Genomic DNA, 13,949 nt, shown 5'->3' on the forward strand with positions numbered 1-13,949 from the left:
AACAGCTTGTCACACGGCCATCTCCTTTTTAAAGGAAGCTAACAGCTATTTGACCCCAATGATAATAACAATGCTTACGTAACTGAGTTAGCATGCTGGCTACCTCAAAGCATGAGTTTACAGCCAAATTATGTTGCGATTGATTTTTATCATTAGCGGGGGTGGGGGTGGGGGGTCAGCTCTAGCGGGTGGTAAACGGTTAGCCATTCATTCCGGGTTTACACAGTTTGATGCTTGCAGATACCAGTAGCATGTAGAAGTTAGCATCATAAGCTTTCGGCGCATCGGTCCAGGTTTGCGAAAAGTGAGCCGACCTGGCAGTCTGGTTTACTGAGATACAAATCGCCCAAATGTTAGCCTGCCCGCTAACCGAACGTTAGCGGCCAGCAGCGGTCGAGGTGACCCGTCAGCGTTTGGCGTTTGGATCGGGGCGGCCGGACCGGGTAGCGGCGGGACGACGAGCCCGTCAGACCACATGGATGTAGTCGCCAGGATCCCCCGGAGGTTAAAGCTCAATCGTGATGGGGGGGTCGGGGACGGGGAGGGGGGTTCGGGATCACCTGGCAACCAAAGGAACGACGAGCCTCCAAAACAACTTGAGCACTTACTGAGCGTCGAGCTCAAACTTTTGTAGACACTGAAACATTTAAGGAGCCACGTGGAACCGCGGAACGTTCTGCTTCTCCTCTCATGGCGATTTTATGCAGGTGAAGAACCTTCAGGTATCAGATACGCCAAGCGGACGATTAGCCTCCCGACGTAGCAACGCTCCACCTCAGCAAGCTGCCGGCAGCGACGCGTGGCTGCGCAGCCGCCGCCGAGTTTCAACTTGCAGGGCTTTCAGAGTCGGACGCCGCGGCCAGAGGGACGAAGGCCCCCGCCGCGCCCCCCCTTAGATTTCAAGGGAAATAATTGGAAAGTAAATTGTGCAAAGCTTAGAAAATATCAGGGAAACATGCAAGAGAGATTCACTGGGAGCCGGTGTCCGACCCTGAATCACCCACCTTCAATATTAGTAAGAACCTCAGCACCTCCTCTGTTTCTCCTCCTTGGAGAATCCCTGTTCTCTGATTGGCCGGCCAGAAGCCCCGCCTCCCGCAGGGACACTTTAGGGTCTGGGGCCCCCGAACGAGCCGCGGGGGCCGGACAGGAGAACGTCGTTAACGCCGCCGCAATTCCCTGAGTCTCAGTGCAGAACAGGAAACCGCTCCGGAACATCACCGGAAGGTCACGGCGGCATTCCTGGAACCAGCCGGGACTTGTGGAACCCCCGCGGGAACGTTTCTGAACCATCAGGAACGACGTCCTGGGCAACCTTCTCCAGCCCTTCGCCAAAACAATGCATTGGTTTGAATTTCCTGGAATCGTTCAAGTCACTGGAACGTTCTCGCAACGTTCCACCAGTCCCGATTCATAGGAACGCCACGAAGTTACAGGGTCTTTTATGAACACGTCGACGCTCTGGTGATGTTCCAGAACACCGGTGTGGGTGTTCTGGGGAGCGGAGGCCACATCAGCGGACACTCGGGTTCCCCAAACCCCCATAGACAAGTCCAGGTGAGGAACCCGGCGGGAAGGAACCTGCAGTCGCTGCGTCATCACGAAAATACGAGTAATCCCTGTTCCACATAGACTTTTTGATAGTTCTATTTAAAATGATCTTTACATGCAATTGTAATGCTTTTGGATAAAAACAGGCGGAAAAGTCCGACTCGCGACTCGCAGGTTTCTTCTTCGTTGGTTCCTCTGTTCAGTCAAACTGTGAAAACAGTCCGACCTCATCTTCCTCTGCTCTTCATCAGTCGACGGAGGCGCCGCTACTTTTTCTCCTTCTTCTTCTTCTTCTTCTACGTGTGTCTGAATCTCCATCACCTCGTTAATAATCACCAGAAATATTTACTGTGTATCCTAATATATCAAAAGTTTAGTAAATTAACTTTTAATACTGTACATTTTCTAAGAGGTACCAACCAGAGATTTATGTCCAGATGTTTTACGTTGCATGTGTCTGTTGCTAAGGAGGGCGGGTGGGGGGGGGGGTTAAAGGTCAAGCAGGTGAGATCAATGTGAAGAAGCTTCTTGGGTGATGGACTGACCACTAGATCTCCTCAATAAAGCACTTTACGTGTCGCCCGGCCTCGTCATTGCACCGCCTGACACACCAAAAACGAGAAATAATGTGAAAGAGCAGGTCTTTACTTCGGGTTAATAATTACACAAGCAGTTGCATTGTGAAAAAAGCACGATTTGAGAACCATTTGTGTTGTAATAATCTTTATTTATGCCGACACCAGAATTCTTACTTTGCAACTACGCTCCTGCGCATGTGGTGCAAATTATGTTATTACTTAAAATGTTCCTAATCTTAAGGATTCATGAGGCGCTGAAGACAGCTGTTGAACTCACCTTTGTGGTTTATTTATCGAAAAATCAGTCCGCAAAGATTAGTTCTTTGCACATGAACAATTTTATTGAAAAATCAAATTTGATCAGGGTGCTGTTGTTGCGCAGCACGGACACTAGATGGCGACAAAAAGTATTAAAAAAGTAATAGACACCATAGAAGAAGAAAAGGCGCCTCCTGACGTCACCAACCCGGAAATGATGCCGTCATTGGTCAGATTATTTTCAGGAGAGTCTCCTATTGGCTGGCCGAGTCGCCCCGCCAGCGAAGCCTGGAAACAGCGCCACAATCAAACTGCGCCCGGCGCTTTTTAATCCGACGCACTTTCGGCTATTTATCCCCGAAAGCCCCGCGGGGAAGACGGATATCCCGCCCCCGGGTCTCGCGGATTTACGGTGCCTGTTTACCTGGCTCGTCCAAGAGGAACGGTTCTCGTCACCAGCGTTCGAACCACCGAACCCAACCGATGCGGGAGAGCTAACAAGCTAACACGACTAGCTAAGGAGAGCGGGTGTTTTGTTGTGGAAGTGACCCGCCCTTCTTACTCGCTGACGCGGCGAAGATGAGCTGCCCGGTGAACCTCCCAGCTCTACCGGCCGCCGTCTACGACGAGGTTGTCACCCCGGAGACCGTCCGGGGGAGGTGAGCGGAGGTTACCTTATCAACGGCGGTGGTCGCACCGGTGTCCGCACCTTCAACGTCCCAACACAATAAATACGACTTTTTTAGTTTTTTTTTTTTTTTTCATATTTGTTTTTTAATTTCAAGCGACGTTTCCGGCTTTAGTGGAAGTCTCTCTCGGTGTTTGCGGAAGTGTAGCTGTATTTAACAACTGAGTGTTCGAATGAACAGAAAAGGGGGGATGTCGAGGGGGAACCGGAAAGGTGACAATCACAACCGGAAGTCACCCGCCTCCCGTTTCTCGCTTGACTATTAGGATTTTTTTTTTTACTTATTTATTACAGTTTATATACAATTAAACATAAGTGGTCTGTGTAACAAATAAGTTTAACTTAAGTCAGGTTTGAACACAATCACAGAGTGTAACAAAATTTAGAAGAGATAGCAGCTTGCAGGATCAGTGTCATCAAAAGTAGACACAAACAACCTTAAAAGGCAGGACACAATAGCAAAAATAAATAGATTAATACGTAGAAAGTAAACAAGTAAGAAAAGTGGAAATAAAGGTTTTATTGTACTGTATGTGAGGTTCAAGTGTTCAGGGTTGTGGCGAATTGAGTGCAATGACCACTCTGTGGTGAAAACTCAATCTCAATCTCAATTCAACAGACTGAAAAGTCTGTTGAATTGAGATTGAAATATTAAGAATAGTAATTATTCCGGATTTCAATTTCCGAATGTCACCCAAAAGGAGTTCATAGAGTCACCAGAGACAACTGTTGAGACAACTGTCTCAACAACTGTGCAGGAACGGTCAAATATACAGTTCTCGATTTTGTCAGACTTTGTTCATCAAATTTACTGAATATGTAGTTTCTATTTTGTCGTGCAAGGAACAGCTTTACAGGAAGCATTGGGCCTGAGTAGACGCTCGCTGAATTAACCTCATTAAATCTTGTGAATTCATTGTCGTCGTGCTACTTCAGGTCCCGCCTTGAGGCTTTTCCTCATGACTTCCTGTTATCATTGCTTACTATTTACTTCCGATTGTTTTTCCATGTTCCTTCCTGTCTGACCCAGACCTGGAGGAGCCTCGGTCCTGAGCTTCCCCAGGTCCAGAGCTGCTTTGTGGGACGGTACTCCTTCGGGAGAGACGCTGAGCCTGCAGCCCTGCTGCCGCAGGTAAACACTGCTTTCCAGCCTCTCTTTGTCTTTTAAAACTGGGGCGTCACTTTGACTGGTGTGTTTTCGAGGCAGGAGCTGCTCTGACTGATCAAATTTTGACGTACAAGTGTGTTTCTGTGCGCAGGAAGCCTCGCTTGGTCCTCCAGGATAAAGCTCTACGCTTGGCTCAGCGGCACGCGCGTCACAGCAACAAGCCCTGCCTCCACGTGTTCTTCCTGGGCTCGGTGTCAGTGGAAGAAGGTCAGAGGTCACCCGTCTCCTGAAAGACGCTTCTGGAAATCCCTCGGCAGGAGCGGCCCCTGATTTTCCTGACGCAAAGATAGGTCAGGGCTTTTATTTTGACATTTTTGTGTCTGTCTTCCCGCCCCCTCCTCCAGATGAAGAGGGGATATCGCTGACTCTGGACCGATTCGACCCGGGTCGTAACCAGACCGGCGCCTCGAGTCGGGTTCCCTCCGCCCTGCTGCCGGGGGACATCCCGGCCCCCTGTGTTTTCTCCTGCCAGACGGAAGCGACGTCCGACGTGGTCGTCCAGTCCGAGAGTGACCTTCACCTCTGCTTCAAGGTGCGTCCACGGGTCCTGGTGAAAGAACACACTGCGCAGGGAGTGGCCCAAATACTTTGAGACACCGAGAAACACGCATCCATGAGTGGTGGGAGAGGTTGTGAAGGGAGAAACTCCCGATTTTGGGTTTCCATCGTAACAGTATAAACTGTTTAGCCGGACAGTCCCCTCGCCGGACTCTTGTTACCCACTTGGCTTTATCTCCTTGGCAACATCAAGTGTTCCAGCGCCACCCCGTCAGCTGGTGGCGGTGGCCGCTGCTGCTCCCCACTCAGGAAGCCATGTTTGAGGTGTTTTGTTTTCACTCGCCAACAAAGTCACTTAGTCTTTTAAAAAAACAAATGCCCTGAAAGAAATTGAATATTTTATTCCCCTGCGAAACGTTAGCCTGTGGAGATGAACCCTAATAAGGGTCGGGTGGTCAGGGTCTGGTTCACCGGCACTTTGGCAGGCTAGGAGGAGAGGTGAGGTTTGAGAGGCGCCTCCAGCCGGTGTGGTGTCCTCAGAGTGGTTGAGAGAACCTTCCGGTGTTTGAGACGTGTTTTGTGCCGCAGGCGATGCAGCAGGATGTCTGCGGCAGACAACCTCTGGAGCTCTCGCAGCTCTTCAAGGTCAAAGGTCACATCTCCTGCTGCCAGCAGAAGGACGCGGCCGCGTTCACACTCATCTGGTCCACCGTCTGTCCGGCCGTCGCCCTGGATGTTCACCCCGTCCGACCGGTTCCCATCATCCCCACCGCGCTGCTGCGGAGTCTGACCTCCATCGCCCGGACGGCGCACGCCACCGGGCGCCAGAGAGGGTGAGACGCACAGCAAACACCGGTGACCTCTGACCTCTCAAGTCTCCTGCCGTGACATGCTGACCTTTTTTTTTCCCCCCAATGACAATATTCACTATTGAATTCGGTCGTCAGGTTCCTGACGATGGATCAAACCAGGAAGCTGCTGCTGATGCTGGAGTCTGATCCAAAGGCCTGCAGCCTGCCATTGGTCGGAGTGTAAGACACACACACACACACACACACACACTGCTTCCTCGTCAGCTGTTTCCCACTTGGTAATGACTATTTCCTGTCACGTGACAGCTGGCTGAGTGGTGTGAGGCACATTTACAATCCTCGAGTGTGGGCCTGGTGTCTGAGGTTCCTCTTTGGCTCCGCTCTTCAGGACAGGTGAGCTCAGTGAGCGTCGTACACGCCGGGCGCCGGGGTTTGGGTCTGGATAGTTTGCGGTTGGAAGTCCAGGAGCGACGATGCGACTTGTCTTTTTAGGGTTTTTTCCGAGAGCGGGTGGTTCCTGCTCGTCGTCTTTGCCTCGACGCACAGGACCCCCCAGTTCTTCCAGTGCAGACCCGGAGCACGTCCGCTGCAGCTGGACTGGCAGCTCCTGAGCGCCTCCCAGTGCGTCACGCTCTACCAGGTGGTTTGCACATTCCTACATTCCTACCCGAAATGGCGCTTTCTCTCCCGGTGGCTGACGGCGCCCTGATTCCCAGCAGGCGGCGCCGACAGCCGGTCCACCCCTGCAGTGTCAGCTGACCTCTGAGAGACAGGCCAGGCAGAGCGGGGTTTTCAGAGATGCTGTGAGATCGTTCAGCAGGTCAGCCCACCACACACACACAAACACACACACACATAGGTATGTTCATAAAACTAATCAGCCAATCGATCAGCGATCCAAACATCGTTGTCCTCAGATCCAACCCCCTGCGTGTCGGTGTGTCCATCAGCGACCAGGACTCGGGGGTGGAAGATGACGAACTCTCACCCCGACCTTCACCGAGTCCCCACCTCCCCCTGCAGCAGGTCAGTCACTGCCGTCACCGTGACAACCATGTGATCGCAGGTCAGTGACCGAAGACTGATGGTGCAAATAAACAGTCTCTTCGGCCCAGAAGAGGCGGCTGCGGCCGGGCTGCCGTAGACCGACATCCTGATTTGAATGTGAAGGATCAAAAATGACTGGAAACACAAGCGTCTCCTGCTCGTATTGAACATCTTGTTCATGCCGTCCTTCCTCTGCATTTCATGGCGGCGGCAGCGTGGAAACTGGCGCCCCCTGGTGATGGCATTTGACGAGCACATGCTGTTCCCAGTCGAGTGCTAAGGAGGGTGTAGAGCCAGCAGGCGTCAGCTTTTCCTCTCCTTTTTCAGGTTCGACGAGTTCAGCCTTCCGTTCCCGAACTTTCTCTGCTGATCGACGGCAGCTTCGGCTGCACCAACCAGATCGCTCTGTCAGAGCCCGGCTCTGCCTCCCAACCCTCCGCTGACAGGAAAGACGACACCCTCCCCTCCTCTGCCCCCCCACCGCTCCACAGCACCCCCAACTCCAACCTGCAGCCACCATGTGACTGCCAGGGCCAGCACTGCACCCTCTTCCACCACACCCCTTCAGCCATAGGCCCCGCCCATAACCACACCCCTTCAACCATAGGCCCTGCCCCTAACCACACTTCTTCAACCATAGGCCCCGCCCATAACCACACCCCTACAACCACAGGCCCCGCCCATAACCACACCCCTTCTCTCCGAGGCCCCGCCCACAACCACTCTCCTTCATCATCAAGCTCCTACCACAACCACACCCCATCCCCACTAGGCCCCGCCCATAACCGTACCCCACCACCCCTTAGCTCCTCCTTTAACCACACCCCTTCAGCCCTAGGCTCCTCCCACAACCGCAGCCCTCCTTCTTCAGGCTCCTCCCACAACCACACCCCTTCAGCCAGAGTCTCCTCCAGTAACCACGCCCCTTTAGCCCCCAGCCCCTCCAATTGCAGCCCTCCTTCTCTTGGCCCCTCCCATAACCACGCCCCCTTAGTCACAGGCTCCTCCCACAACCACGCACCAATAGCCCTCTGTCCCTCCAATTGCAGCCCTCCCTCTTTTGGCTCCTCCCATAACCACGCCCCTTTAGCCCTAGGTCCCTCCAATGGCAGCCCTCCTTCTCTTGCCTCCTCCCATAACCACGCCCCCTCACCCATAGGCTCCTCCCACGCCGCTGCTCCCCAAGCCTCTCCCACCTGTCCTTTCCCCTCCCTCCCCCCGGCCTCCTGCTCCTGCCGCCACGCCCCAGTGTGCGTCGACCCCCCTCCAGCGGCGCCCGTGTCCTGGCCGTGCTGCGTGAATCCTCCGGACACTTACCACCTGCTGCTGCAGCAGGACCGGCAGCTCCGCCTCCTACAGGCTCAGGTGAGGAGCTGCAGGCCTGATCCAGAATCTTACAATGCGCATTTTTTTGTTTTTGTTTTTCCATCTAGCTTTATGGATACAGTTGTTCATATGTTTGACTTGAATACAATGCCGATCGACTCATTACCATAGTAACAGCCAGTGTCCTCCCGGGCGCTTCAGGTCCAGATGCTCCTGGAGGCTCAGGGGAAGCTGCAGGCGGCGGGCCGCCACGCTGACACGCAGACTCAGCGCGCCACAACTAGCGTCGCTGTGGAAACGGGTGCGGTGCCACATTCTCCGCCGCCGTCCCACCCCCTCCTGGCGCCACCGGCTTGACTTCCTCTTTATCTCAGGTGCCAGCCTGTTCTGGGGGGAACCGGTCCAGCTCTCACCCCGTCAGGACGCCCCGGAGACGACCCCGTCCTCACCCGGCTCGCCGCCGAGCCCCTCCGCCCGAGACCTGTCCGTCACGCGGCCTGTGGGCGGGGCTGAGGTTGATGACATCACCGAGGAGGAGGAGGCTTCTTCATCCCCCTGCCGTCAACCTGAGTGAGTCTGAGACTCCGTGATCTCATATTTGTCATAGTTGGCGGGGGGTTGAACATCTCCTCTCCTGACCAGGGGTTCTGGCCCGCCGGACGCCATCCTGGAGGGCAGTCCGGTCCTGGGAGAGAGCGCCAGCATGGGGACGCCTGCGGAGCAGGGGCAGAGCTTCTACCACAACCTGATGGTAAACCGACGCCCGCCGTCAGGCCAACGCCCACGCAGCCACGACACTCACACTTCCTGTTTACCCCAGAACCAGCTGAACAGCCGCCTCCAGGAGTCGGAGGACGAACAGGAAGCGGCGGCGCCCAGGAGGCGGAGCCTGCCCGCCGTCCCTGACCAGCCGTGCGGGAAGAAGCGGGCGGGCCGGGGGAAGGAGCCGGTGCTGGACGCCACGCTGCGGCGGCTGCAGGAGCTCGGCGTGGACGTGCGCGAGAGCGAGCTGACGGCAAGCAACAGACGGGTTCAGGAGACGGTGGAGAACAGCAGGTAAGATGATTCATGATGACGAGGGCCATAAAGCGATGCAAAAATCATCAATAACTGATCAATCCGTGTGTGTGTGTGTGTGTGTGTGTGTTAGCACCCTGGCCTGCATCAGCCCGGCGGCTCTGGTGTCCAGACTGAGCGCGTCGGAGTCCAGCGCCACGTCTCTCCCCGGCGTCGCCGTGGATCTGAGTCTGGAGGCCAACGCCATCGCCCTGCGCTACCTGAGCGACCGCCATCTCAGCCGCCTCTCCCTGGGCGGCCACGTCAGCCCGCTAAGCCCCGCCTCCTCCATGGGCTCCCTGCTGTCGCCGAGCAACATGTCTCTGGCCACCAGGAAGTACATGAGAAGATATGGTCTGATTGAAGAAGAAGAAGAGGACGATGAAGAGGAGGAGGACGTCCCAGAAGCGTCCGCTCGCCGGCCGCTGGTCGAGACGCTGAATCTGAAGAGCCCCCCGCAGAGTCGGCTGATCCGGGAGCTGCGGCCCAAACTGCAGCAGCTCGCCGGCGGCTCCGAGCCGCACCGGAGGAAGGAGAACTGTCCGGTCGGGCCGCCGTCTGTGGGGAGGCCCGGCGGCGGCGCGGTCGCAGAAGGCTCGCTAGGAAACATCCTGGACCTCAGCCGCCTCCGGCAGCTGCCCAAACTCTTCTGAACGGCTCAGGGGCCGGTGGGGTTTTTAATCTTATTTATGATTCCAGAAATAAAGTGAATAACTTATATAAAGGTGTTCTCTGGGCTGATGGATTCAAGCAGAACTTGCGATTTGAGAAGATCGACAATGATGTAAGACTTCGCCGTGAAGCAACGTCCAGATGAAAGGCAGATTAAGACGGATCACCTGGTCAGGATTATTCACCTGCTCCAGATTAAGACTGATCACGTCTAGATTAATGACCTGGTCTAGATCACCTAGTCCAGATTAAGTCTAATGACTTGGTCAATATTATTCCCGTGGTCCAAATTAAGATCTATCACCTGGTGATGATTAAGACCAATCACGTTGTCTGGATTAATGACCGAATCCAAATTTAGACGCATCAACTGGTCTACATGTCTGACGCCCTGGATCGGATTACCATCTTCGAAATGATTTCAACTTCAGATTATTCATGAGTCCTGAGTGACAGATTAAGTCCATGAATCAGCATGCCGTTCAAATCAGCCCTTCGGGGAGCCGAGTGGTGAACGGCGAGGCATGCGGCCTGCGGGGGGCGCCGACCCTCCCGCCGCCGCTCATTGATTGGCCCTTGTTGACTCTTGGGGCGGGCTCAAAGGTCGGAGGTGTTTGGTTGCTCTGGGGGACGCTGACCTGAGGCAAACACCCGTCTGCGTCCCGACCAGGTGAGACACGATCCCCCTCCTTTTTTAATCTCAGATTAATAAACCTTTGGGATTATTCGCAGCTTCGTCACGGGTCCGAAACACTTTCCGATTGACGGGAAACTGAGGAGCTGCGCTTATCGATCGCGACCGATCGATCAATCGGCCGAACACGGGCTTCGGAAACGCTTTCGCTCGAGGTCCACCGGGTCTGCGGTGAAGACCGCGATATTTCTTTTAACATTTTCAATCGATCAAATGATTAATCTGTGGCACCGTTGTGGTTTCCCCTCACGCCGCTCATGCTAACTGTCGAGGTCTCGGATCTGATTGGTCGTCATGGTGACACTAAGACAACCCCACATAATTGAAGTTAAGTTGAAGTTCAGAGGACCTCGGTTCTGGCCGTGGGGTTCTTCGTCACCCAGGTGGTGGATCTTTATTTTTATGTTTGTTCCAACGGCGGGCTCAGGACATCCGAGGCCCCCTAGAGGTCAGCCGGCAAGACGTTGTTCCAAACCCTTAACTAACCACTTGAATGGCCTCTCTCCAGGATGAAGCCCGCTCATTGGTTGCTGGTTTTGGCATTTTCGCCGCTCTTCTCCGACGCCCACAATCAGGACATCTGCAATGCCAAACCCAAACACCTTGCTCTGGAGCCGCGCTGCATCTACCGCAACCCGGCCCCCGAAGACCCGGCCCTCGAGGACCCGACCAAGGAACCCATCCCCGAGTCCACTAACCCGCGGGTGTGGGAGCTGTCCAAGGCCAACAGCCGCTTCGCCTTGTCTTTCTACAAACAGCTGGCCCTCAGCAAGACCCCCGAGTCCAACATCTTCATGTCTCCCATTAGCGTCTCCACTGCCTTCGCCATGACCAAGCTGGGAGCCTGCAACCAGACCCTGGAGCAGATCATGAAGGTCAGAAGTCAAAGCACACAAATGTTCAAAGTCTGATACCGAGAGGACTCCAGCCTCAGGACATCGGGGTTCTACAAACGGTGTTTGTCGGTGTCTGCAGGTGTTTGAGTTTGACACCATCAAGGAGAAGACCTCAGATCAGGTCCACTTCTTCTTTGCCAAACTCAACTGCCGCCTGTACAGGAAGAAGGACGAGACCACCAAGCTGATCTCTGCCAATAGGCTGTTTGGCGACAAGTCGCTGGTCTTCAACGAGACCTACCAGAACATCAGCGAGACGGTCTATGGTGCCAAACTGCTCCCGCTGAACTTCAGGGTCAGTCCCCTCATACTTCCCTGTAGCCTAAAACACAACACGAGTCCTCACTGATGACCCGCTTCTCCGGCGCAGGGAAACCCAGAAGAGGCCCGGGTCACCATCAACAACTGGATTTCCAACAAGACGGAGAACCGGATCCAGGACACGCTTCCGGAAGGGTCGGTGGACACCAACACGGCTTTGGTTCTGGTCAACACGATCTACTTCAAGGTAGCGCTTCTTCTCCCCGGTGTTCTGGGCACTGCTGGGTGGAACCTCCGAGGCTTGTCCTCTTGAGACCATGTAGTCCAGGTGTCGGATCCGATCTGGGTTGTAGAGGGAAGGGGGGGGTCTTTCCTGTCTTTCTGTCCGTCTGAGTCCGTTCTGCTCCCAGGGTCAGTGGAAGAACAAGTTCAACGAACACCACGTCTACGCGTCCTCCTTCCATGTCAGCGAGACTCGGCGCTGCACCGTCAACATGATGTACCAGGACACTCGCTTCAGGTACCGGAACTTCCAGGAGGAGCACTTGCAAATGCTGGAGATGCCATACCGCGGCGATGACATCACCATGGTGCTGATCCTGCCCGCCAGAGGAACCACGCTCAAACAGGTCTTCTGATTGGCCACCTGTGATCTTCCCCGCTTTACAGAGTGAAACACAGAGCGTGGTCCACCTTCTGGTTCCATGAAGAGATTCTCTGCTTCTATTCACTCAGGTGGAGGACAGACTGGACCTGGCGAGCCTCAGTTTCTGGCTGGACCAGATGAAGGAGACCTCTGTGGAGGTCCGAATCCCGCGGTTTCGTGTGGAGGACAGTTTCAGTCTGAAGGAGAAGCTGATGAACCTCGGTCTGACTCACCTGTTCAGCCAGGAGAAGGCCAGCCTGTCAGGTGAGGGGGCTGGACGGAAAGGGGCGGGGCTTATGTGACCAGGTGAGTCTGCGTAACGGGGGCGTGGTCTGCATGACAGCGAGGGTCGGTGTGGGCGGGGCCTATGTGGTGTGGGCGGGGCCTCGGTTTATGATCATACGAAATTTTCGATATTACTGCAAGCCTTTGCGTTTTGCGCACACGTGTGTGTTTGTGTTTGCTACAGGCATGCTGGACGACGGCTCTGACAGTCTCTACATCTCAGACGCCTTCCACAAAGCTTTCCTGGAGGTCAGTAATTCAGCGAACGCTGCGCCCCGACTTCTGCAATCCCGCCACCTTCTGGTCAACAGGAATAGACGCTTTTACTTCCTCATTTTTGAGTTAAAACCAAGGCTACTGAGGGGGTGGAGCCCCCTGGTGGTCGGAAGTTATATTATTTTCAATGACATTTTTTTCAATTAACCATAAAAATTTTGTTTTCAAAATTAATTAACCATGAGTTTGATACAGTCCATCCCCATGTGACCTCACAGGTGACCGAGGAGGGCAGCGAGGCGTCGGCCGCCACCGCAGTCGTGGCCACCGGACGATCCCTCAACTTAAACCGGGAGGTGTTCCTAGCTGACCGTCCGTTCCTGTTGCTGATCCGGGAAGCGACCATCAACACGCTGCTGTTCATGGGCCGTGTGGCCAACCCCTGCAGCGAATGAGCCCCCCACCCCTGCAGCCTCGCCGCCGGCGCTACTTCCCGGTCAAGCAGGATGTCCAGACCCATGTTCCGACTCCAATATAAGACGGGACTGGAAAAAGAAGAACACATCGCCACCATCATCACGATGTCATCACCGTCATGATGTCGTCATATTAATGGTTGGGGAGAAAAACCCGTCCCCCGAGAGATCTGACCTCGAACCCTTATCCTGCTCGGCCTTCTCCCGTCCCAGTCTTGAACCTTTCACCCACGGGTCTGCGACAAAGGTGTGTTTGCTGTGAAAATAAAAACATATTCTGATTAACGCACGTGTCGTACGCGACCTTAATCCTCGAAATAGAAGTTATCTTGAAAAAGGCACATATATGCATGTACGTTAACACACGCACAGCTGCATTTCCATTAATATATATATCTTAATATTTTCCTTTATTGCACCATCTGTGCACTTTCTGTCCTCTCTACCTTCCAAAACGAGCCAAAACGTTTTTCGATATTTTGCCCCCCAATTCGCTGACGTCTAGAAACTTAAAGACATAATTTCTCTCATATCAAACCAGTAAAAAGGTATTTTAAAATGTCATTTTCTGCCGTTTCACCATGTCTAAACGTCTCCATTTCAGCAGGAGGAAGTTGGATTTATTTCAGTCATTTAAATGAAAGTGAAATGACGCTGTTAGTCAACCTTTTATTAAAAGGTGTTATTATTATTATGATTATTATTATTGTTATGAAGAGGTCATCTCGGGGTCACCGGGTCAAACCACGCCCACCGGTCGCCGATGAAAACCGTCCCGTCTTTTCCGGACCGAGACGCGCATCCTGTCAACGGATCTTTGA

The 13,949-nt window shown here is 53.9% G+C and overlaps 2 protein-coding genes across 2 annotated transcripts; both read left to right on the top strand.

Moving 5' to 3' along the window:
- The first annotated feature begins 2,688 nt into the window (after positions 1–2,688).
- stil (STIL centriolar assembly protein) lies at positions 2,689–9,683 on the top strand. Its single transcript, XM_086164918.1, has 16 exons — positions 2,689–3,046; positions 4,106–4,207; positions 4,335–4,450; positions 4,588–4,775; positions 5,330–5,574; positions 5,689–5,772; positions 5,860–5,946; positions 6,046–6,193; positions 6,270–6,412; positions 6,471–6,579; positions 6,928–7,965; positions 8,128–8,227; positions 8,301–8,496; positions 8,569–8,677; positions 8,747–8,982; positions 9,077–9,683. Exons 1-16 carry the CDS (start codon positions 2,967–2,969, stop codon positions 9,633–9,635), a joined length of 3,540 nt encoding a protein of 1,179 aa, XP_086021044.1. The 5' UTR covers positions 2,689–2,966; the 3' UTR covers positions 9,636–9,683.
- Positions 9,684–10,250: 567 nt separating this feature from the next.
- Positions 10,251–13,413, top strand: serpinc1 (serpin peptidase inhibitor, clade C (antithrombin), member 1). The gene is made up of 8 exons (XM_086141480.1): positions 10,251–10,324; positions 10,857–11,223; positions 11,324–11,539; positions 11,615–11,752; positions 11,916–12,134; positions 12,241–12,415; positions 12,621–12,685; positions 12,931–13,413. The coding sequence occupies exons 2-8, from the start codon at positions 10,858–10,860 to the stop codon at positions 13,105–13,107; spliced, it is 1,356 nt and encodes a 451-aa protein (XP_085997606.1). The 5' UTR covers positions 10,251–10,324; position 10,857; the 3' UTR covers positions 13,108–13,413.
- The last annotated feature ends 536 nt before the right edge of the window (positions 13,414–13,949 follow it).

Source organism: Fistularia commersonii, chromosome 1 (genome assembly GCF_037954325.1).
Source record: "Fistularia commersonii isolate RoL2024-O1a breed Wild chromosome 1, RoL_Fcom_v1.0, whole genome shotgun sequence".
NCBI classification, from domain to species: domain Eukaryota; kingdom Metazoa; phylum Chordata; class Actinopteri; order Syngnathiformes; family Fistulariidae; genus Fistularia; species Fistularia commersonii.

Bases quoted from the DNA above. Each gene is read 5' to 3' on its own strand.
- serpinc1 (XM_086141480.1), top strand. From the start codon at position 10,858: ATGAAGCCCGCTCATTGGTTGCTGGTTTTGGCATTTTCGCCGCTCTTC. The intron at 11,224-11,323 runs GTCAGAAGTCAA...CGGTGTCTGCAG, and splicing joins CCCTGGAGCAGATCATGAAG to GTGTTTGAGTTTGACACCAT. The intron at 12,686-12,930 runs GTCAGTAATTCA...GTGACCTCACAG, and splicing joins TCCACAAAGCTTTCCTGGAG to GTGACCGAGGAGGGCAGCGA.
- stil (XM_086164918.1), top strand. From the start codon at position 2,967: ATGAGCTGCCCGGTGAACCTCCCAGCTCTACCGGCCGCCGTCTACGAC. The intron at 6,580-6,927 runs GTCAGTCACTGC...CTCCTTTTTCAG, and splicing joins CCCACCTCCCCCTGCAGCAG to GTTCGACGAGTTCAGCCTTC. The intron at 7,966-8,127 runs GTGAGGAGCTGC...CGGGCGCTTCAG, and splicing joins TCCGCCTCCTACAGGCTCAG to GTCCAGATGCTCCTGGAGGC.